General features: G+C 39.2%; 1 protein-coding gene across 1 annotated transcript in view; it reads right to left on the bottom strand.

Annotated features, from left to right (window-relative positions):
* The window catches only part of LOC122563056 (guanine nucleotide-binding protein G(i) subunit alpha-3), a 33,638-nt gene extending 8,503 nt beyond the window's left edge, over positions 1–25,135 (bottom strand). Inside the window, exons 1-5 of the mRNA XM_043716407.1 lie at positions 24,548–25,135; positions 10,496–10,538; positions 8,891–9,032; positions 7,939–8,096; positions 6,280–6,408 (exon numbers count right to left, since the gene is read on the bottom strand). Coding sequence (XP_043572342.1) covers positions 6,280–6,408; positions 7,939–8,096; positions 8,891–9,032; positions 10,496–10,538; positions 24,548–24,665 — 590 coding nt within the window. The 5' untranslated portion in view covers positions 24,666–25,135. The remainder of the gene's footprint in view (positions 1–6,279; positions 6,409–7,938; positions 8,097–8,890; positions 9,033–10,495; positions 10,539–24,547) is intronic.
* Positions 25,136–25,362: the final 227 nt, after the last annotated feature.

Below are 25,362 nucleotides of genomic sequence, written 5' to 3'. Positions count from 1 at the left end.
TAGATTACCTAAAACCAATCTTTGACTATTCTGAAAAAAAAACAAATAAGCTGTGCATCAACCATCTTATCTTTATGTGTTTTATGCTACCTTAGTATAAATATATTCATAACACTCAAGGGGCTCCTTGTTGTCTGATGCATTCAGAATTGAATGAACTAAGGAACATTTTTAAGGAATGAGTCATTGGAAGTAACCAACACCCATATGCCACCATTTTAAAATTTAAATCCTAAACTTTTAACATAAAAATCGCACATCTTTCATCTCAACATATTGTATAGTATAATTAGACTTTTTTCAACACATCAAATAAATTTGGTTTTAAAAAGAGAACTCTAAAATATTAGACAAAGGGAATACTTTCCAAACCAAACAAAGACGCTAAAAATACTCAGCCAATCTGCCAGGATATGCAGATTAGATTAGATTACATTACAGTGTGGAAACAGGCCCTTCGGCCCAACAAGTCCACACCGACCCGCCGAAGCGTAACCCACCCATACCCCTACATTTACCCCTTACCTAACACTACGGGCAATTTAGCATAGCCAATTCACCTAATCCGCACATCTTTGGACTGTGGGAGGAAACCGGAGCACCCGGAGGAAACCCACGCAGACACGGGGAGAACGTGCAAACTCCACAGAGTCAGTCGCCTGAGGCGGGAATTGAACCCGGGTCTCTGGCGCTGTGAGGCAGTAGTGCTAACCACTGTGCCACCATGCCGCCCAAAAGAGAAAGAGAAAGAGTTAATATTTCAAATTGTATACCTGTAAAAATTAAATAATTAATGAACTAACCTGGAGAATAATGAAATGATTTCATATTGCTTGGTGCAAAAGCAATATTACACTTCTTTCCACATTCATCCAAATCCAAGTACATTATCAGGGAATGACTCAGCCATCCATCTTGCTGTTCAGAGTTATAAATGCAACTTCACAGACAAAATGCTGGCAGACAGAATTCAAAGCAGATCCTAGTCCTTAATTAACACACCTTTCTTCTCAATTTATACACAAGTATGCCAGGTGCCAACTCGGCTTTCTATACATAAAAAGTTTACTAAACATGAAAATGTTTCAAAGTTGACATAAAGCCTTAAAACTGGATGTAAACATATGAAGCAACATTTAAGAATGAAAACAGCTGTTCTCCATTGTGAATTCCAAATAAACCTGAACAGGCTCAATCTGGTTAGTGCTGGAAATCAACAGTTTTCAGATAGCAAAAACTGTTTCGATATAAATGCAAATCAGATTTAATTCAGAAAATTATTCTGAGATTGCGCGACTTTAGATTTGGTAGATTTAAAATTATACTCAATATTTATAAAAAAAGGGGTGACTTATGGTTTCTGTAGCTCTCCAGGTATTGGGTTTTTTCCTCATGTATGCTGTAGACTAGTTGAGATGCTGCTATGAATAATAACTATTATCACTGTATCGTTTTTTTAAACTAGGTGGCAGGAAGTGAGAACAGTTCTGGTTTTGTGCTGCATTACAATTCTTTTGCTTCAATGAAAGTGGTTCTACTGTTCCTTAGAATGACAGATATGGCAGCTGCTTTGATAGTCCACAAGGAGGTGCCTTACCATTCAGTCATTTAGCTTGAGAACGGAGAACAACTACGAAAGGCAACATGGTTACAATACCCTTGTAAAATTGTCTAGGATATGAGCAACACAGGTTAGGCCAGTATTTACTACCTGACCAGTGATCAGAGGCCTGTGACCAGTGGAGTGCCACAAGGATTGGTGCTGGGTCCTCTACTTTTTGTCATTTACATAAATGATTTGGATGCAAGCATAAGAGGTACAGTTACTAAGTTTGCAGGTGACACCAAAACTGGAGGTGTAGTGGACAGTGAAGAGGGTTACCTCAGATTACTGGAGGTGTAGTGGACAGTGAAGAGGGTTACCTCAGATTACAACCAGATGGGCCAATGGGCTGAAAAGTGGCATATGGAGTTTAATTCAGATAAATGCGAGGTGCTGCATTTTGGGAAGCAAATCTTATCAGGACTTATTCACTTAATGGTAAGGTCCTAGGGAATGTTGCTGAACAAAGAGACCTTGGAGTGCAGTTCATAGCTCCTTGAAAGTGGAGTCGCAGGTAGATAGTGAAGGCGGCGTTTGGTATGCTTTCCTTTATTGGTCAGAGTATTGAATACAGGAGTTGGGAGGTTATGTTGCGGCTGTACAGGACATTGGCTACGCCACTGTTGGAATATTGCATACAATTCTGGTCTCCTCCTTATCGGAAAGGTGTTGTGAAACTTGAAAGGGTTCAGACAAGATTTACAAGGATGTTGCTAAGGTTAGGATTTGAGCTATACGGAGAGGCTAAACAGGCTGGGGCTGTTTTCGCTGGAGCGACGGAGCCTGAGGGGTGACCTTATAGAGGTTTACAAAATTATGAGGGGCATGGATAGGGTAAAGAGACAAAGTCTTTTTCCCTGGGGCCAGGGAGTCCAGAATTAGAGGGCATAGATTTAGAGTGAGAGGGGAAGATATAAAAGAGACCTAAGGGGCACAGAGGGTGGTACGGATATGGAATGAGCTGCCAGAGAATGTGCTGGAGGCTGGTACAATTGCAACATTTAAGAGGCATTTGGAATGGTATGTGAATAAGAAGGGTTTGGAGGGATATGGGCTGGGTGCTGGCAGGTGGGACTAGATTGGGTTGGGATATCTAGTCGGCATAGATGGGTTGAACCGAGATGCTGTACATCTCTATCACTCTGAATGGATAGTGAGAGACCAGAAGAAATTGTTGCAGGTGGCAGTGCGCCCATTCAAATGCTGCTCCCATCCTTCTGAGTGCAAGAGGTCCTAAGTTTGGTAGATGCCTTCACAGAAGCCTTGGTGAATAACTACAGCACATTATATAGATGGAACACATAGCTGTCACTGTGTAGTGGTGAGGGAAGTACATTTTGAAGGATCAATAGAAGATCCTTTGGTCTGAATAGCGTGGAGCTTCAATGTTGTTGGAATTATACTTATCCAGGCAACTGGAGCAGATTCCATCACACTGCTGAGTTTTGTCTTGTAGATGGTGGTGAACAGGTAATTGGGGAGACAGGAGATAGGTTAATCACGGAGAATTCCTAGTATGCAACTTGCTGACATAACCGTAGCATTTAAATGGTTGGTCCAGTTCAGTTTCTGGTTAATACGGATTCCATAATTGAATTCTCCACACTATTAACATTATGTTATTGTCATTAAATATCAAGGGGCTACGGTTAGATTCTGTCCTGTTGTATGTGGTATCATCTGGTAATTATTTAGCATGACTTTTATTTGCAACTTATCAGCCTGAGCCTGGATGTTGTCCAAGTCTTGCTACAAACGGCACAGATTGCCTCAGTGATTAAAATGTTGCAAATGGCGCTGAACATGGACAGGCCTAGGACACTATCCAGAGGAACTCCTTAAGCGATGGACTGCGGCTAACATGGTTGACCCTCAACAGTCTCAACCATCTTTCTTAGAAAAGGTAGGACTCCAACCAACATAGAATTTTTCCTTATTCCCATCCTTTCATTTTGTTGGGGCTCATTGATGCTCTATGTGGTTGAATGCCACCTTGGAGGCAATCATTCTTATCTCCCTTTGAGTTCAGCATTTTTCATCAGCTTTAGACAATCACCACTGATAATTGCACAATTCCCAGTATCATTGCAACACTCCATTGACTGAAGCAATATAAGTGCCATTTGCAGCAAGACTTGGACAACATCTAGGCTTGGGTTGATAAATCACAGGTAAAGTTAATGCCAAATAAAGTTAATGCCAGGCAGTGACTATGTGAAAGGGGACAGAATGAACTCAGGAGTTGACTGATTCTGATGGAAGCCAAACTGAACAGCAAGAGCAGGTTATTCCTTTGCAAGTACCTCTTCAAAGTCAAGGTCAGCAACTCCAGCCATTACTTTGCTGACAATTGAGGCAACGCAGCTAAGGTGGCGACTGGTCAGGTTGGATTTACCTTCTACGTGCACAGGACCCAGTTGGGCAATTTCCCAACTTGTCCAGAGATTCCCGTATTGCAGCTGTACTGAAATAACTTGGTCAAAATGCAACTAGTGTGTTGCAGCACAAGTCTACAGTTTTTTTTTTCTGGCCAGGTTGTATGTCAGGGTTCAGAGGCTTTGCAGTGACTTTGAATTGGTGAAGACTGGCACCTGAAATGCTGGTGATGAAGGAGGCAGCAGACACTGATCATTCACTTGGCACTTCTGGTTGAAGGTGGAAATAAGAATTTCAGCCGGGTCTTTTACATTGATCTACTGGCTTTGCCCATTGAGGATGGGAATACTTATGGAGTTTCATCTTCAGTTGTTTAATTATCAACTACCATTCACCACTATGTGGGTATACTGTACAGCTTAGATCTGATCCATTAACTATGAGATCACTTAGCCTCATCTATAGCACGTTGCTTTTGCTGTTTGACACAAAAGCATTATGTTGTCGTTTTCCCAAGTTGACAGCTAACTTTTAGTTAGGCTTATTTCTGTTCTGGCATGCCTTCTGGCACTGTATTAAACTGGAGTTAACTGCCCAAACATGATGGCAAGAGTGGATCATTAGGTTACTGATTGTGACAAAGACAATCCTGTTATTGCTGGTTGCCCACATCACCTCACAGATGCCCAGTTTTGGGTTGCTAGATTTGTTCTGTGCCCCATTTAGCCCAATGGTAATACACCACATATTGGATGATATCCTCAATATACATGACACAATTTCAGTTTCACAAAGACTTCTACCAGAATCATCATGGCTGGACAACTGCAGCAGGTGCACTGGCAAGAATGAAGTCAAGTAGATTTTTCTCTTCTATTGGTTCACTTGCAATACAATTAGAGCATAGCAACTATGTCCTTTAAGACTCAATCATATAGGTGCTACCGAGTCACACTGTTGATGAAACTGAAGTCCTTCAATGGAGATACATTTTGTGCCCTGCCATCTTCAGTGTTTCCTTTAAGTGGGATTCAACATGCAGGACTGAGTCAGCAGCCAAGATGGAGGTAATGGGGAACAATAGGTGACAATCAGTAGGTTTTCTTATTCTCTAATGCCATGACATTTTGCAGGATCTGGTCTTCAACTGTGGCAACACCTTCAGTGGTCTTCTTGCCAAGGTGGTAGTATATAGCCAGGTGATGGTAGTGTGTGGCACATTGTAACAAAATATTGAACGTATGACTATTTCAGGCTGTTGGCTAAGCTGTGGGACAGTTCTTCATTTTAGCATGGAGAATTTTGGAAGGTTAATAGGACTGAGTTTTCCATGGTAATTTCCAGTGCCTAGTCGATGACAGTTGACTTATCCCATTTCATTTCTTTCCATTTTTAGGCTTTGTAGTGGTTTGATACAACTGAATGGCTCGCTTGGCTGTCTCAACTGCTGTGGGTCGATTCATATTTAGACGAAAACAGATAAAAATGACAGGTCTCCTTCCCTCAAAGGACATTACTGAAGCAGTTTGCTTTTTTAGGATAATAGACTATGGTTACATGCGCACCATGAGGTTGATTTTTTTCTCTCCAGATTTTAGTGAAATTTCGATTCAACATCTGCCATAGTGGAGCTTGATCCTATGACCCAGAATATTAGCTTGGGTTTCTAGATTACTCGTCAAGTGACATTATGTCACTGACTTCCCTCCTGATGCTCATTGTTTTCACCAATACTTCTTTTAAGCTTTTCCTTTAACAAACAAAAATACTGCAGATGTTGGGGAACCTGAAACAGACAAAATATTGAACTGAAAAAAAAAAACAGATTTGAATCCAATATCACCTCTCTCTCCATTGGTGCCTCTAGACCTGCTGGCTTTTCCCCAGTACTTCATTTTTATTTACTTTTCCTTAAATGCTATCTTTCTGCCCTTTAATATGTTTCTAATAAATTCAGCTTATTTCCTTCTGTATCAAATCAAGATTTTTTTTCTGTCAACCCATTGCCTTAATTAGTTAAGATGGGTCATTGTGCATTCATGTATGGAGTCAGATGACCACTTCAGCAACATACACAACAAATACATGCGACTGATTAATCTCATTTGCTTGAGTTATGTCATTGCAACAATTTATGATCATTTTACATTATAGAGATTAAAGTTTTTCAAAACTGACATTTAATCCAAAAATGATCACAATTTTCCAGAACTTGTGTTTCTGGCAGAGATGTTTATTTATATTATGAAATGATAAATTACAAACAGTACATACTTGGGTGAAACAGAATTACTACTTACTTAAAATACAAATCTTTGAAGGTGAAGTGCGTCTCCACTATGCCTGTAGTTTTCACTCTGGTCCTCAAAACATCTTGTTGAGTTGGGATGTAGCCTTGTAAGGAAATTCTATCCAAATCATTCAAATAACTAAAGAAAATGATTTACAATTGACAAATTTAGTGAAAATATACTATTAAATCTAACCCAATTAATTTTCCAAGAGATAGGCCAATGGTCACTACTTTTAATCACTACATGTAATAATTTAAGTATTGTTGACTGAAGAGTAACTGATAGAATCTAATGAGAATGGGTTAGATGAGCTAGAGCTCAAGCTCCAATTTCACACTGACTTGTCAGAGCAAATCAATGTGTTAGTTTTTGTGAAAATTACATAAATCACTTAAGGTACACACTTCTTTGATTAGAGATCCGACACCTCAAGATGCAAATTATCCATCTGGTACCGCTATGCTACTATTGTGCATCTCTAGGCTATTCATGTACTTCAACTTTTAGGAAGTGATTTTACATTTCGGTCATAAAACAATTTCATGCACAATATCTTGCAAGCTTTACCCTAGTTTTTTGGTGTAGTGACAGTTTCTAATATTTGAGCACCAGTGCATTTCTACACAAAAGTAGGTGCATGCTATTAATTTTCCATTTTGGGGAGAATGCTCAGTTGTTTGGTACAGTCAATGTAAAAATGCAGGCGGGGGGGCTGGGTTACAGGAGAAACCGTGTTAGTCAACATCTAGTTTGGATAACATTTTATGCAGTTAATGATAATGATAGTCTGGTAAGCTAATGATTATCTGGTAAGCAATCACCATGTTGATCAGGAAAAGAAAACAAAATGCATGATGCCATACCATCTTTGTCAAAGTATCATCAATCCATGAAAACAAAAGACTCACAATGACAGTGTTTTACGTAAAGCTATTTTTGATAAAAATAGATCTGTCCTGGCTGTGTCTGTTCTACTTATACGACAGTAAATAAATATCAGAACTTTTATAATTAAAATTATGATCATGTCCACCTCTCTGGCTGACTATCTTCCTTTAGGGTTGAAGATAATCAATAAAGGTTAAGTACTTGGCACAAATAAAACTCACCTGCTAGATCACCTCTGCTAATTTTATTGGTCCTATCTATATGAAGACACATTGTTAAATTGTCTTTGTTACAAGCTATAATAATGTCTTGTTCAATGTTATAAGTGTCATTAGGGGGAACAACAAAGTATTCCCCACCAACACTTATATACCCTTGGTATTCCTAATCTCTATCTCATGATTTTAAAATTCTGATTTTCCAAACCAAGATCCTTCCTCACAAACATCCTTATGTCAGCTTTTATCATGGCGATACCCCTTATTTGCCTTTCTTTTAGAAATGTTATGTAACCATAGACTATTTATTTCAAAACCTAGCGAACATGTCTCTGTGAAGGAAATTAGATATAAACCATGTAACTATTTGTGCATCAGTTCATTAATTGTTTTGAGGAAACTTTTTGCATTTAGATATGGTGAATTCACTTTTGTTGTTTACTACCGTTCGTTGCATGGACCTTAGTCAGATACACTATGACCATGAAACTTCCTGGCATAAACAGGTGTTCTTTATTTGCATTAATAAAATAACTTTGGTACTAAAAAAAATACTTACTATGATGCAGAGTCATTCAGCTGATATTCTCTGGATCTACCAAAACAAGCCTGAACACCACCATCTTGCCACAATCGTTTGATAACTCCTGCAAGTTCTGTTGTCATGATCCCTTCCTCTGTAGTTCCTGCTAGGACAAACAACTGGCGGGCATCATCCTACATACAAACAGAGTACTTTAAAGGTCATAAACTACCTTAAACAGTATGGTACTGTGCATTTAAACGAGTGAAGAAGAGGCTTTACTTTGCACAATTAACACAAATGTTTCATATATTACAACTGCCTAGAAAAATATTGTTTCTAAATTGAAATGAAGAATAGCTACAAGTCAAGAATTAAAAAATAGATTTGAAATTAAAAATTCAGCAACAGAAACTACAATAAACATAATCCAATACAACATTGCTCCAATATTTTAATGTGCCTGTTAATTCCATTACTTTTAACTTTCATTCATTTTTAATATTCAACTTCAAAATTTAAATCTGATCAAAACTTCAAAAAGGAAAAAAAAGGCCTTTAATTTTGCTATGACCTCAACCACAAAATTAATTTTGTTTTCTAAAGTCAGTGATACCCAACATTAGGCAGTAGAACATTTCTAGCAATTATAAGTACAAGAACAAAGCAGATTAATTGGGGTCTCATTCTCCCCCGTACCCTCAACACAGACATTTTTAAAAAATCTTGTCATTTCTTTAAAATGTCTGAAGAGAAATCTCAAATCATAATGCAAACTTAAAATTAAACAAATTAATTGCTCTTTAAAATAATGGCCAATCAGAAAATAGATTTTCCAACTCAACTCTGAACTGCTAATGAATAGAAATAAATATTATCTGCTGTTTCCTAAGAGTCTCTTCTACTCAACCCTCTTCTGTAAGATTTCAGCTCAACCGTAACCAAAGGATTGCATCTGTATATTTAAATATCAATGATGTGTACTCACTGCTCTTGTTGGGTCTCCAAAATCAACCTTCAAACGTCCCATGGCCCTGATTATAGCAATGATAGACTGAATTGTATTGCTATAAACCACTGCTTTATATTGTTTGCACTCCTCCTCAGAGTACCCATCCTCATGAATGATTCTACAAGGGTAAATGCAAAAAAAATTAAAGTTGATTTGCAGAACGCAAATTTGAAATAAACGCAAGTTTAGGACTAAAGACAACGCAATTAATGTGAAACCATGAACTACCACCATATAAAAACTGTCAAATGAGAAACTCAAAAGAAAATGTACTGTTAAACTTTCATTTTTTTTAAAAAAAGAATTAGCTCATCATTATTGAAGGTTCTTTTAAGTTTATCAGAAGCAAAAAAGTGCTTTCAATATCAAGAACTATTTCTAGTGAGTAATGTGAAAACATGGTTACTTTCCACAATGAGCAGCTATCTTGAGTCTCCTCACTCAATAATGTCGGCTCCAACAATATCAGCAAATATTTCCACCAAACAAAGCACTGAATTGACTTCCTTGACAACTCAGTAGTGACAGGTATAAACATGCACTGCACTGGTGAGAGTAAATGAAATTCTATTGGATCTTTCATGTAAAATCAATAATATCTACAAGGATTTCATCTGTAGCTAGAAATTATGAAGTAGCTGGTCTCTGAAAAGATCCTAATCCCAATCAAAGTAACCTCCCTCTCTCAAGGAGCAGCTTTTTGATCAAAGTTGAAGAGGTTGACATTGTCATTCAATAGTTAAACCCAAAGTTTCTTTCAAGTACCAAACTAGGTTTTCAAATATCAAACTTGTTGCAACTTTAGGGGACAGCATTTACAACGGAAAGATGCACTTTGCTCAATCAAATCTAGTTACTTATCAATGCCTTTTAAACCAAGAGAAATGGCCAAGATGTTGGTCCAGAAATCTAATTACACACACAAAAGCAGGCAAAACCAGTTAACAGGATCAGAAACAAATAAGATTTTATGGATTATTGTGTATCTTTGTTGATAGTAACTACACTGGTCATCAAATCTGAAAGTCTTCTTGAAGCTTGGAGGAGTAATTTTTTTTCAGCTTATCAACAGTGATAAGTAAAAAGCTAATTTCAAATTTTGTTAAGGGTCACCTTGTATTGATGTCTGATGACGTCTGTGAGGCCAAAAGGCAATACATTAACACTGCAATCAGTGTCCCTTACCCTTTATACACAATGAGCAACTTACAATTACAACTATTAAAAATTGATTAGTAGCATGAAACGTTACAAATAATAAACAGATGTTACTGTATTCTGTTAAGTTTACGCATTGAGAATAATGCATCTGTGCACATTGTGTAACTAGATTCAATACCACTCTCTTCCAGTTTGAGATATGAAAAAATGTAGAGAACACGAAGCTTCCTAATATAACATGAAGGAAAGCATTAGGCATAGCTGACTGAAGTTACTACAGTTCTACTTAATCTAAATATACACTGTACTATTCATACTGGTATTTCAAAGATCTACACTGAAGTGTGCACTTGATTTTAAAACTTTTGAAACATAAAATTCAATAAATTATCAAAGATGTATAAACTGTTTCAGACTCACTTCATTTGTTTTACAATCGTACTTTTCCCAGATTCTCCTGCACCTGCAAAAGAAAAATATAACTGTCACATCTAAGCACCTCCACATAACCTTACATTGCAACAAACATACTTAATAGTCACAACTAAACATACAACCCTGACTATTGTGCAATATTAACCACAAATGTGAAAACTATTTCCAAATATTGTATTCCTACTGGTTCTATGAACATGCTGGGAATCTATCAAAAGCAGAAACAGTGGAAGCAATTAACAGTTTAAAAAAATCAAATATCAATATAACATTAGTGGTGCACGCAACATGCAAAATCAAGAAACAATATTTAAATACATAGCATTTGACATGTATTTGAATGTTGGTTGATCAAAGACATGTAACTGTCAATGAAAAGTCATACTTTGCCTCAAAGCTGTTGTAGCCTGTGATACATAGTATATTGTTGTAACTAATATAGAAAACAGAATAAAGGGCACCGGTTATTTCTTACAGGCTTGTGCTTTGGGAAGTGTTTCAGCTAACAGGACATTTGGGATGCTTGGACAAGGCAAGTACACCTCAACTACAATGACGGACATTAATGAGTAGCATGAGTATCAAACTGGAACTGTCATTTAAATTAAATCATACAATATCAAATAAGGTAAAGAAAGCTAAATCATGATCGAAAAGGAAGGCTGGATAAAGAGCAACGAATGACATATCAAAAGCTCCAATTATAATATAAAGGAATGCACTCAACACTTCAGTTAGCTTTCAGCGACAGACAAATGTAGTAACTTGGCCATAACTGAGGAGTTATAAGTAGCTCAAAGACTGGCGTGAGAGAAAAGGGCACAAATTCAGGGGACCTTGGCACAAGTACTGGGGAAGGAGGAAGCTGTTCTGATGGGATAGACTTCACCTGAATCATGCTGAGACCAGAGTCCTGACAAACAGCAAAGGGCTTTAAACTAAATAATGGGGGAACAAATTTAGTTGCATGGAAAATAATGAAAAAGGTGGGGAGGACTCAGCAGAGGTTTTTAAAGATCCCAAAACAAGTAATAAGACAGATTATGGAAAGAGTTCAGAGATATACAAATGAATTGCTTATTTTGGTTCACATCTGCATTTTTTCAGAATTTTCTGGTTTTATCCTAGACTACTCTCTCAGGACACAAGAGGTCCCAAGACATTATTTGATTTTAAAAAAGGAGAGTTCATCCTAGTGACCTACATCACAATTATCCCCTCCTTCAAAACTCCTTAAAAATATTACCAGGATATTTTTGTGCTGTTTGTGGAACTTTGCTTTGTCATGCAAATATAGCAGCAAAATTTATACAGTCAGTAAACATCTAAAGTATTGCTTTGGCTTTAGGAACAGCTGATTGATGAAGTTGCCTTTCTCTTAAAATATACAACCTTGACCAAACATTTGGCCAATACTTCAATATCTCTTTACACAGTTGGCTGTCAAATTTTGTTTGATAATGCTCAGAAGTATGTTGGGACATGTTATTGCTACAAAAGCACTACATTGTTGTACTTTCTTGAGGTATAGTCAGAACCAACAATTGCTAGTCAATGCTGCATCATTTACATTACCAGTTTGTTACACATTTCAGCTATTGTTAATTGCAAAATGACATCTAATAGGCAGAATATCTAGGCTGTCCCGACATAGTTGGCAAAACTGGAAAACAATCACAGCCTTACCAGTCCTACTGAGCCTGTAACCTGCTCTATTACTATGTCAAATCCCAAAGTCTATAACTACATTCTGTGTACTGTAACTTTTTCACCTTCAAAACTTGGGGCTGTAAACATTAATTTTCAGAACTCACTGACCAGCCCATGTATGTATTTATTTTTGTTGTTATACTCCAGGCATAGAATTCATGTTCCTATGGGCAGTTTCTGAAGATTAATGCATGAAATAAAAATTGTCACCAACCCACTTCCACAGCTCACAATGCTGCCTGTTAACAAATTGCAAAGCTGTTTTGCAAAATCGAAACAGAATTGGATCCAAAACAAACATTTGTCTCAGTTTTCATAATAAACAATTACCTTGTTTGTTTCATTCCCAACTGATTATGTTACCATATTTTAGACCATTTCCATATATGAGACCTAAATCTCAATCTTCCAAAAGTTCTTTTCATTAGCCTTGAATCTAGGTAGAGTTCAAAATTCTTTCCATGATGATAATCTTATTTATCTGGTTAATGAAATTGCAACTGCACCATAAATCCATGGTAAGCAACACGCGATCTCATTTCAAGTTTAGACAAAAACAAACAACTTATTTCACTACGTTAACAGAATCTGGCCCAAATGGAGTGGGAGCAGCTACTTGCAAGAAAATCTACAGGGCACTGGGAGTCATTCAAAAAGTACACATTCCTGTATAGGTAATGGGGAGGAAATGGAGAAAAAAGCTTATGAGCAACACCAAAGACTAAAAACAACAATAGCCACGGAATAGAAGAAAGAATACAGGGGGTTACCTTTTTAAAAAGTTAGCAGAGTAATGAGGGGTTATGAATAAAGGAACATTGGTGGTAAAATAAAGAATAATCTAAAGGACTCTAACAAGTATGTCAGAGGCAAGATGATAATCAGGGACAGTACAGTCCATTAGTTCTGTGTGTGAGTGAAACTGGAAAACACAAGTGAGCTTTTAAATGATTATCATGTGCCTGAATTCACTATTGACAAGAATTATTTAGGTATAAAAATCAGGGAGGGCAACTGTGATAAAGCAGAACAAATTAACATTGAAGGGACGACTCATTAGTGAGCTTAAAATTGGATAAATCCTCAGTCTCAGATGAGGATGTATCCTGGGCTGTTGTGAGAGGGTAACATTAGAAATTACAGAGGCCTAAACCATCATTTAAAATCCACTCTGAACACTGGAGAGGTGTTAAGGATTGGAAGAGTCATATGGTATAGTATTCAAGGAAAATAGGGACAAAGAAGGAAACTATAGGTCAGCAAGTCTAATATCAGTAGTAAGGAATTTTCTTGAAACACTTGAGGGACAGAATTTATCGTCACTTGGAGAGACAAGGAAAATCAGCATGGTTTTGTCAGAGGAGATCACGCTTAAATTTCATTGAATTTTCATTAGGTGGTGACTGAGTATGTGGTTGAAGGTACTGCAGTTGACATAGACTTCAAGATTTTTGACAAGGAGTCACATGGGAGGGTGGTCAAGAAAGTAAAATACCTTTTGATCCAGGGTTATTTTGTAAATTGGATCCAAAATTGGCTTAGGTGAGGGTGCTGGTTATAAGTTGCTTGCGTTACTAGAAACTGGTGTACTGTGGCAAAACACAGGATTTGGTACTGGGTCCCTTGCTGTTTGCAGCATACGTTAATAATTTGAACACAAATATAGGGGGCTTGATTGGTAAGTTTGCAGATGACAAAAAAGTGGTCATATGGTAAATAGCAAGAAGGAAAGTTGTAGAATACAGGAAGTTAGAGAAAATCTGGTCAGATAGGCAGAACGATGGCAGATGGAGCTTAATCCTGAAAAGTATGAAATAATGCATTTGGTAAGACTAACTAGGCAATAATAAAAGCAATGAGGATTAGGGGACCCTCAGTTTTCACATACCTAGATTCTTGAAGGCAACAGTACAGGTGGACAGGATATTTGTGGTGGCATACTAGATACTTATCTTTTACTAGTCTAGGCAATTTAAAATTTGTAGAGTTATAATGGAGCTGTAAAGGCCACATTGAATACTGGATGCAATTCTAGTCACACTATTGGAAGGACATGATTGCACTGGAGATTTCCATAAATGTTGCCCAGACAGCATTTCGCTTATGAAGAGACACTAGATAGGTGAGGGTTTACGTTACAATAGAGAGGTCAATAAATAATCAAGGGCTAGATAGGGTTTTTGGGAATAAACGTTTCCTTTTAGTAGAAGGGTCAATTAGCAGGGATATAGATTTAAGCTAACATGCAGATGGTCTCGAGGAATTAAGGAGAACTTTTTATTACCATAGATGTTGTGGGTATTTAGAATTCAACTGCCTGATAGAGTTGTAGAGGCAGGAACCATTATAAAATGTCAGAAGTTGTTAGATGTATACTTCAAATGCCATAGCATACAAAGCTGTGGGATGAGTGCTGGGAAATGAAGGGGAAGCAGATTCAACATTTTGGGTCCAGTGACCCTTCTTTACTTAAGGGATGCAAAAAATTGACTCTGCTTTCTCCCTGCAGATGATACCAGACCTGAGCTTCTCCAGCAATTTCTAATTATTTTTTAGATTCCCATCATCCATGGTTCTTTGTTTTTTGCCATAAAATAGAATGAGAGTAGATAGGTGCACGTTGACTAGTGGACAGGAATGTCTGGAGGACAGTTGCAGTACTCTGTTATAAGTTAAATAATTTATATGTTCCAAGGGTTAGAAGCTGGTCAAGTTAGTCATACTGCACCCAAGAGATTTAGCAAATCTCAAAACTTTGTCGGACAAATGCTAGCTGTGAACACAGTAAACGTTGCCGCCACACCACCACCACCATCTTCACTCAGGCCAAATCACTGATATCTCCCACAGATGAAGTCACAACGAACAAATAATAAAGCACAACTCCTTGTTATCAAGATTTATCAAAACATTTTAACAGTTATTTTGCAACTGTCTGAAGCTACTTTTACATTGCAGTAAGACCTGATTTAGTAGTGCTGACTCCTGATACTTTGGTCTTGCAAAGCTAGCTGTAACATGAACGTAAATTAGATTAGATTACATTACAGTGTGGAAACAGACCCTTCGGCCCAACAAGTCCACACCGACCCGCCGAAGCGTAACCCAGCCATACCCCTACATTTACCCCTTACCTAACACTACGGGCAATTTAGCATAGCCAATTCACCTGACTTGCACATCTTTGGACTGTGGGAGGAAACCGGAGCACCCGGAGGAAACCCACGCAGACACAGGGAGAAAGTGCAAACTCCACACAGTCAGTCTTAAATCTTAAATAACAACAGGAAAAAATTTTAATTGGGTATTAGTAGATCATACTAAATTATTTTCAGACTATAGCTGGCAGAATGAGACAGGACTCAGGAGTTAATATTACTGTCACAGATACTATCACATATGACTTGTAACAAGCTCTATAAAAATGGCTTCCAACTGGAATTGACTTTAAAGGCAGGAGACAGTGTAATGACGGAAGGTTGTTTTTTGTACGGGAGACCTGTTACCAGCCACATTCCACGGGGATTGATGCTAGTTCTACTTTTGTTTGTCATTTATATAAATGATTTAGATAAGAATATAGAAGGCATATAGGTTTGCAAATGACACCAAAATTGATGGTATAGTAGTCTGTGAAGGTTATCTAAGATTATCAAAGGATCTTGATCAAATAGGTCAATGGACTGAACAGTGACAGACAAAGTTTAATTTGGATAAATGCAAGGCATTGCATTTTGGTAAAACAAAGCAGGGCAGGACCTATACATTTAAAAAGTAGAGTCCTGGGCAGCATTATAGAACGGAGAGACCTAGGGGGACAGGTACATAATTCTTTAAAGTTTGCATACAGACAGGATGGTTAAGGCAGCATTTAACATGCTTGTCTACATTGTTCAGACCTATGAGTACAGGAGTTGGGATGACATGTTGAGATTGTACAGGATATTGGTGAAGCCTGTTCTGGAGTACTGAACCCAGTTCTGGCTGCCCTGTTATAGGAAGGATATTATTAAGCTGGAAAAGGATCAGAAAAGACTTACTGGATGTTGCCAGGAATATAAGATTTGAGTTATAAAGAGGCTGGGAGCAGTGTAGGAGGTTGAGGGGTGAGCTTATAGAGGTTTATTAAATCATGAAGGGTATAGATAAGTTGGATGGCAGGAGTCTTTTCCTCAGGTAGGGGATTTAAAGAGTAGGGGGCACATTTTTAAAGTAAGAGAAAGATTAAAAAAACAGGAGGGGCAACTCTTTTTGACAGTGTTTCATGCATGGAATGAACTTCCTGAAGAGGTGGTGGATACAGTTGCAATAGTTAAAAGACATCGAGTAAGTACATGAATAAGAAATGTTTAGAGGGATGTGGGCCAAGTGCAGGCAGGTGGGACTAGATTAGTTTGGGGTTATAGTCAGTGTGGACTGCTTGAGCCAGAGGGTCTGCTTCCATGCTATATGACTCTACAGCTCATGAACTGTATAGTTGTTCATCCATCAGTCAGTTTAACTTATAAGTTTGGAAAAGAATTTGGTTTATTACCACATAGATTATTAGCACATTGAGCCTGTAAAAATATTATGACATTCAGCATTTCACTCATTACCTTCCTCAGTAACTTGCTGAGCAGACAAATTCATTCATCTCTAAAGGTAATGGATAATTGGGCGCTGCGGGTCCCAGAGCTTCCCCATTAATATTTGGAATGCAATACCAAATTAACAATTGTTGAGGGGTCAGTATAACTTTCTAATATGATTTGCATTTCAATGCGGATATACTTAAGTTTTGAATCCAGATTATTAAATATCTGAAGGGAGTTTTAGTTACCAGCAGTGATACCACATAACAAAAATGTATTTCAGTGTCCAAAGTTGGAAAGTTAAACCAATAATATAGAAAGTAATCATTGGGAGGCTGCCTCATGTCATACAATTTTGGAGCTTTAATTCCACAAAAACTGGAGGGAAGGCTAGAAAGATGACTTCAGAATTTAAAAATCATGCCCTGCAATAACATAATAAGCTTCCAACTATTTGATAAGTATCAGCTGATATGGAGGTAGTCACCCTCTCTAAGATACCTACCAATGGCAATTATAAAGTAACATTTACATGTGAATCCTTTGCTAAGATGTTTCCCAGCCTGGAAGCTTTAGCGCAGATGAGCAACATTTTCCCACCTGTGATGTGGTCTCTCCAACTGACCGTTGTGATGAAACCACATCCAATTAGTCCTAATAGCACCCATTTTTATCTATTCACTCACGGAACATTTTTATCTATTCACTCACTATCCATCCATTGCACTTCAAAAAGTATGCCTCTTGTACTATTGCAGATTGTGAAGGTACCCCAAAAGTTGCTTGTTAGGGAGTGAACTGCATGTTTCTGTACACTTTCAGTTTTCTTGCAGGAAATCAGCAGTTACGCGGTTAAACGTACATTTCACAAATAACTTAAGTATTTATGACTTGGATTCTAACCATGATACTGCCAAACACTATCCTGGCTGAGGCAAGCTAATTCAACACAGACAGAATAAAATTCACTGATTGGATATACTGCCGAATGAAATTAGTTTTCCCTCATGAGCTTATCATCAGACAACTAATCACAATAATATGCAACATATTAGGGGAATCAAACTTGATATTTAGAGTAAACATCTACACAATCAACTCTCATACAGAGACAAAACCATTCCCATCATTAATCAGCAAACCATATTAAAAAGCAACTAGGTAAAAATACAGGTATGTGTAATTTTCCACTAAACATGTTTGATACATTTTTACAAAAGCCTATTCTCCTGACTATTATCTGGTAAAATACACTCCTTAAAGTATTTCATTTTGCATTTAGGGCTGCCCAAACTGAACTTTTATATTGTTACTTCAAGTCCAGCCCATATTATAGCTCACCGGAATAGTGTTGTGTAACTAGAGAACCAAAAGTGCTAGCCTCAAAAGTGGGTGGTTACATAGATGTAAGCACTTTCACAATGCGTCACATATTTAAGTTTTTTTACATAGAATATGGAGCAGAGACACATTGATGTGTCAGTCAAAAATCAGACAGCTTACAAAGAATTAATTTCCACCTGTTTATGTTGGGCAAGGGGACATGAAAAAATAAATAAATAAATAAATACTTTGTTTCTATTGGGAAATTTATTCCTCAGCATATGAACTTGCCTGTGTGATTGATCATTGCACTTTCGGACAGTAGAAAGGAGAACAATCTAAACATGTTGCAATCACCGAATGGAAGCCTTGTATATACAGTGGCTTAAAATGGTTGTAAACAGTGAAACAGGTTGTAACATATTTTTACATTGAAACACTAGCTTTTTGCTATGATCTAAAAAGTAGGATCAGTAAGCTGATGCTGTTTTCAACATACCAATAACAAAAAGTGAACAAAGAATGCAAAATAAATATGATTAAGCAGAGACGATATTACATTGGACAGCAGAGTCTATTTATAACAGTCTCTGCAATTTAATCTTTCAGCAAGGCCATTTCAGTAACGAAATTTGGTCACAAAAAGTATTGGTGCAACACTCAGCATTCTATCCTAAACCTTCATAATCAGTACTTAACCTGAAAGAAAGGTAAAACCTACATAATTAATTTCCTTTGCCAATTCAAAATAGTAAGACAAGCTAGGTTTCAGAATACAGTAGTAGCACTAGAATTCTCAGGCATTAATGACATCTTTGGCAAAGTTTAATTTTATTCAAAAGGTCAACATGTTACAAAGATTAAATCAACGGAAGCTAGTTATTTTAATCAAAAATTTAAATATTGTTGGAAAGAGAGAGTTGCTGCCAACCTTGTGTATCCTGGGAAGCACAGAATTTCCAACTGCTTTTTCTATGGTAATGTCCTAGCCAGAATCAATTTACCAACAGAGTTGATAAAATGTGGCGCTGGAAAAAGCACAGCAGATCAAGCAAGAGAGCAGGAGGAGAAAGAGAGTTGATGTTTTGGGCTTAATCCTTCATTAGCAATCTTTCTTCATGTAGAATATTGTGATAATTTGAAATTTGATGAAAAATTTCAGTGATGTCTCTCTCTTTCAGCAATATTCAAAAGTTTCAAGTAACCAGTGTGCCCTTAGTGATAAACCAGTCAGACTCCTACAACATTTCTAAACAGAGGGGACTAATAACAAATATTTACACCGTGGCACCTTGAAAATCAGAAAATGACAGTACAGATGGTGACTATTTGGCCATCATGTCTGAGCAAACCTCACTTTCTGACTCTTGGTCTATAGCCCTCTTGATCACATCTTTCTAAGTATATTTCGAAACATTTTTTCCAGTGCTCCCATGTTTTCAGGCAGTGAACTCCAGACATCTGTTAACTTCTGGGTGAAAATATTACTTAACTCCTTCTCTCCCCACCCTGCTCCGTCTGATCCTTCTGACAATGAATTTAAATTCTTGTCAATTAATTTAAATCTGTCTCCTAGTTACTAAGCAAAATATGCTCTTTCTTTTCACTCCATGCATGTCCAAAGTATTATACGCCTCAAATTAATTTTCCCTTCTGACACTTCTGCTCCAAAGGACCAGCTCATCCAAGCTTTTCTGTGCCACTTCTAGAAATATGCTCATAAATATCCTACTGTATCCTCTCTAGTATGATCATACCTCTCCAGTAATGCAGTGAGCAGAGCTGCAGTAGTCAAGCTTTAGCCCAAGTTGTGTTTTAGACCGTTCGACAGTAGCGCCCCCACTTTATGAATCATAGACTCCTTATACTGTGGAAACAGGCCCACTGGCCCCACAAATCTACACCGACCCTCTGAAGAGTAGCCCACAGAGATGGATTCCCCTACCCTATTATCCTATATTTCCCCCTGACTAATGCACCTCACCCACACATCTCCGAACACTGTGGGCAGTTTAGCATGGCCAATTCACCTAGCCTGCACAATTTTGGATTGTTTGAGGAAACCGGAGCACCCAGAGGAAATCCATGCAGACACAGCGACAGCGTGCAAACTCCACACAGACAGTTGCCAGAGGTTGGAATGCCGCAGCTAATAAAGTGCTTTCTTATCTTTTTGAACTAAAGCTAACATGAATCTGAATTGGAGATGCCAGTGTTGGACTGAGGTGTACAAAGTTAAAAATCACACCACCAGGTGATAGTCCAACAGGTTTAATTGGAATGAATCTGTGGATATACTGATTCCTCTGCTCCTCTACAATTCCCCTTATTGTGCCATTTACTTCTTGTGTATTGCCTTGTCTTAGTTTACTTCTCCAAATACAGACTTCAAATTTGACCAAATTGATTTAAAATTGCAACTTTCTTCCAGTTGTGTGCAGCCAAGTGATATCCTCCTGGAGAATGTAATTCTTTGCCTCTTTCACTATTAAACGCATGGGCAATTTTTATATCTGCGACTATCATTATAAGCATTAAGACTACATAGATGTACACAAGGAACCAAAATGTCAGACCCCATGCTGAGTCCTAAGTGTATTGCATTCATTCAAATCCACATAATCCAACCGTTGTCTGCAACTCTACAATACATAATGGGACCCATTACATGAAAAACATATGGGTAGATAGGAGAAATAAACATCTGCTCAGCCAAACCTAAAGATGATAAATAACTTGAGGCAGGCATAGCCCAATCATGAAGAGAGTCTGTAGTAAGAGCTACTAAGAACTGTAGGTGCTGAAGAGTCAGAGTAGATAAAGAGCGGAGCTGGAAAAAGCACAGCAGGTCAAGCAGCAGAGTAGAAGGGAACTCGACGTTTTGGGTTGGAATCTTTCATCTGAACAGGGCAGGGGTCTGAAAAATAAATAGAGGGAGGGGTCGGATGGCGAAAGGTGGATGTCGATAGGAGGTCCTGCGATTGGTTAGTAGGAAGGGTTGGTGTGGATAGGTGGGAAGGAAGAGAGACAGCTAGGGTCAGGTTAAGGGAGTAGGGTGGAGAGGGAGGGCTGGGCCTGGGGTGACATGGGGTTTGGGGAGATTTGTAAGCTGATGTATTCTCAACTAAGGGCATATGGTTGTAAGCTCCCGAGACGGAAGAGGTATTCTTCCTCCAGTCTCTAGTCAAAACATAAATTGTCCTCTTTTTCATGCCAGCAGATCTGCATATTTCTAAAATATTTTAGAACTTGTGGTTTTGCTATAACATATCTTCTTTACTGCTCAGGTGCCACTTGAAAATTCTTTTTAGAAAAATTAGTTCGTATGCAATTATGCACAATTAGCTTTTGAGCAAATCTTGCAACAAAATTACTCAAACAATTGCAAACTTGACTTCATGAGTTTAACACACACTGTCTAGATGGTAGTGGACCCTATGTCACACAGTGTTAACGTTCACATTGTACACTAAGGAGTGCTTAGTTGAGATCAAATCTACTGTACTTGCACTTGGAACAGCAGAGTGCATTAGGTGAAAAATTATCCAAATCCACATACTGACATGAGATCATCCTCCACAACCTGTGACACTCACCTACAACAAATATTAATTTGAAAGATTCTTGCTACCACCAGACGGCCATTTCAAATCTTGAAGTCACGGACTGATGTCGTGAAGGCTACTGAGGTATTTTAACTTTTGCATTTGAGTAGCCCATAACAACAAATTTGAAAATAAAACTTTTATGTAGAATCCTTATTGGTCAAGAAGAGTGGCCATTCTCTGTTAAAAGGATAGTTAGATTTTAACATCCCCAGCTTCTACCACAGCAAAAGATTTTTACTTTCACCTACTTTGCTAGACACCATTTCAGTGGGTCCTCAGCAATGAGAAAATATCCCAAGACAATGTTTCACCCCCACCCACTAACAGTGATGTAATTTCAACTAACTTTGGGTGGGAATCAATTCTGTGGTATTCAATTGAGGCCAAGGACAAAAATCTTCTAGACTTGTCATCTGGATGATCAGATGGAACTTCAACTGTTTTGCCTCCTTACCCCTCAAGTTACGATGCATATCAAAATCAAAAATTAAGAGCTATCTATAAATGGTTCTAGAAACAGAAATGGTTAGGCAATTTTTATTTTAGTCACAAAGCATCATACATTAGGACTGGTTCAAACATGTCACACAAAAACCAACGCTAGTTGCTGCTTCCAGTTTTTAAAATAGCTCTGTTACTCCAACTCCTAATTTAAAATTTTCTCAGCAAGACATCCACTTAAGTCAGTGCCCTGACCCATGAATTTCCTTGTTACTGAAACTTACTAATTTTATCCAGTTTTTAAAATTTCATCTATACTTCTAATGTTAACTGGCAAAGACTGCCAAGTTGGGTAGGTAACAGTGGCACCTATAATTTGCAGCTGGACCTGGACCTGGCCTACTTGCGGAGCGTTTCAGAGAACACCTCTGGGACACCCGGACCATCCAACCCAACCATCCTATGGCTCAACACTTCAACTCCCCCTCCCACTCCCACTCCACCAAGGATATGCAGGTCTTTGGACTCCTCCATCGCCAGACCACAACAACACGACGGTTGGAGGAAGAGCGCCTCATCTTCTGCCTAGGAGCCCTCCAATCACAAGGGATGAACTCGGATTTCACCAGTTGCCTCATTTCCCCTCCACCCACCTTGTCTCAGTCAAATCCATCGAACTCAGCACCGCCTTCCTAATCTGCAATCTTCTTCCTGACCTCTCCGCCCCCACCCCAGTCTGACCTATCACCCTCACCTCGACCTTTTTCCACCTATCGCATTTCCAACGCCCCTCCCCTAAGTCCCTCCTCCCTACCTTTTATCTTAGCCTGCTGGACACTTTCCTCATTCCTGAAGAAGGGCTCATGCCCGAAACGTCAATTCTCCTGTCCCCTGGATGCTGCCTGACCTGCTGCGCTGTTCCAGCAACACATTTTCAGCTCTGATCTCCAGCATCTGCAGACCTCACTTTCTCCTGGTCTCAAAGAGCATAACAACTGGAGGAGTAAACCATCAGGCTCATCTAACCTATTCTACCATTCAGTAAAATCATGGCTGAGTTTTTTGTGGACACAGCTCCAGCCCCCTTCACTCACTGTAACCCTTAATTCCTTTGCTGTTCAAAAACCATCTTTGCCTTAAAACATTCAATGAGGTAGCCTCAACTGCTTCACTAAGCATGGAATTCCACAGATTCACAACCCTTTAGGTGAAGTTCTTCCTAACTCAGCCTCAAAATAAGGAGGCACCAGATTTTGGACCATACCTCCAGTTCTAGTTTCATCCAACAGTGGAAACAACGTCTCTGCTTCTATTTTATCGATTTCCTTGATAATATGCTTCTGTAACATCTCCCCTCACTCTTCTAAATTCCAAGGAGTATAGCCCCAGTCTACTCAATCTTTCCTCATAAGCCAACCTTTTTAATTCTGGAATCAACGCAGTGAACTTTTCTCTGCACCCCCTCCAGTGCCAGTACATCCTTTCTCAAGTAAGACGACCAAAACTGTACCCTGTACTCCAGGCGTGGCCTCACCAATACCCTATACAACTGCAGCATAACCTCCCTATTTTTAAACTCCATCCTCTAGCAATGAAGGACAACATTCCATTTGTCTCAGTACGGTGGGATGGAAGCTTATGTATTCAGTGGGCTTACAAGGGTTAAGTTAAATCTTAGAATTCTTGCTTGTGATATTAAACAAACACACTAACATCCACCCAAATGCCCTTGAAACATATTCCAGCCACAGCATTGCCTAACCACATTTTATAGTCGTTGCCAGCTCACATCCCTGAAATCACAAGTCTGCAACATATTGGCACTTCCCCAATCAGCAACCATTAAAACTTCCTCACCAGCCAATCTCCCACACCAGGGTGGAAGTACCATCCCAAGACAGCGGGTGGGTAAATGACCTGACCACAGATAGTGGATGAGTAATATCAGCCATCCCCAACCATACATCAAGGTTGGTGAATTATCTCAACCCCATCTCAGTGGGCAAGGGATAAATAATCCCACTCCCTGCAGACCCTCGCCTCAGGAGGGTGGGCAAAACCCCCTGTAGACCCTCGCCTCAGAAGGGTGGGCAAAACCCCCTGCAGACCCTCGCCTCAGGAGGGTGGGCAAAACCCCCTGCAGACCCTCGCAGCTACGGGTTCACATCCAAATCAAATCTCAAAGCCCAAAGCCAAACCATATATGCCTTGCCCTTCTTCTAAAAACTCCAATCCTTTCTTTTGCCAGGGTTGGCTGTTGGGCTGAGGTTTAAAGAGTCAAAGCCAGCCCCTGGTGACCCCAGTGAAACCTACAGCTATACAATTGTTAAAAATCGCTTTGCTGTTGCCGTCAGTGCCGTTCTTTGACAATGATTGATTACCCAGCAGCAGAAGTTTGACCTCCCGGGATGACTTCTCGCCGTCTTCCTTCAGGTTGCGGTCGATCATTTTGCTCCTGGCCATCGCCGCCTTGTCCTCGGCGCTCATGGTGCAGCCCATCTCGGCAGCCGGACAGGGGACCCGGAATCCGGGGCCGAAAGGAGGGAAGAAGGAGGAGGAGGAGACTTTAGGAAAATCTCCTCAACACCGGGAAAGGGGGGGGGGGGGAAGGCCGCGGAAAAAAAAAGCACAAACTCCCTTCGCAGACGGTGAGGGAATTTATATATTTCCTTTCTTCTTTGACAAAGGTTAATTCGTTCACAGAGACGGAAAAAAATGTGTGCGTAAACGCTCCGAAAAGGGAGAAGATCAAATGAAAGTAAAGTTTTAACCAGGGACCGTTAACAATTCAAAAGCCACGATCGCTCGAGGGCGGCCGGCGCGAGCCGCGACGGTTAGACTGAGAAACCGGAAACCCGCCCAACCGGAAACCGTCGCCGCACCAAGCACGGCGGGAGTTGTAGTTCGCCTGCCGGTACACCTGGGCGCAAGCCACAGGAAGACCGCCGCCACTTAAGGCATCATGGGAGTTGTAGTTCAGCTGCTGACACTCTTAGGTACAAGCAGTGGGAGGGTAGAGATGTGGTTGGCAGTATTAGAAGAACAGCTCGTGCCTTTCTTTAGTTCCTATTCTCCCTGCTGCTCAAGGAGGATACTTGAACGAAAGGAGAACAAAGGGAGCCTTGCAAAGCCTTCCTGAAGGCTTCCCTCAAGAAATGTCTAGCTATCACCATTGTTAACAGCTAACCCGAGAATG

Source organism: Chiloscyllium plagiosum, chromosome 26 (genome assembly GCF_004010195.1).
Source record: "Chiloscyllium plagiosum isolate BGI_BamShark_2017 chromosome 26, ASM401019v2, whole genome shotgun sequence".
NCBI classification, from domain to species: Eukaryota; Metazoa; Chordata; class Chondrichthyes; order Orectolobiformes; family Hemiscylliidae; genus Chiloscyllium; species Chiloscyllium plagiosum.
Note: the sequence above shows the minus strand (reverse complement) of the source record. Positions and strands in the feature narration are given on the sequence as shown.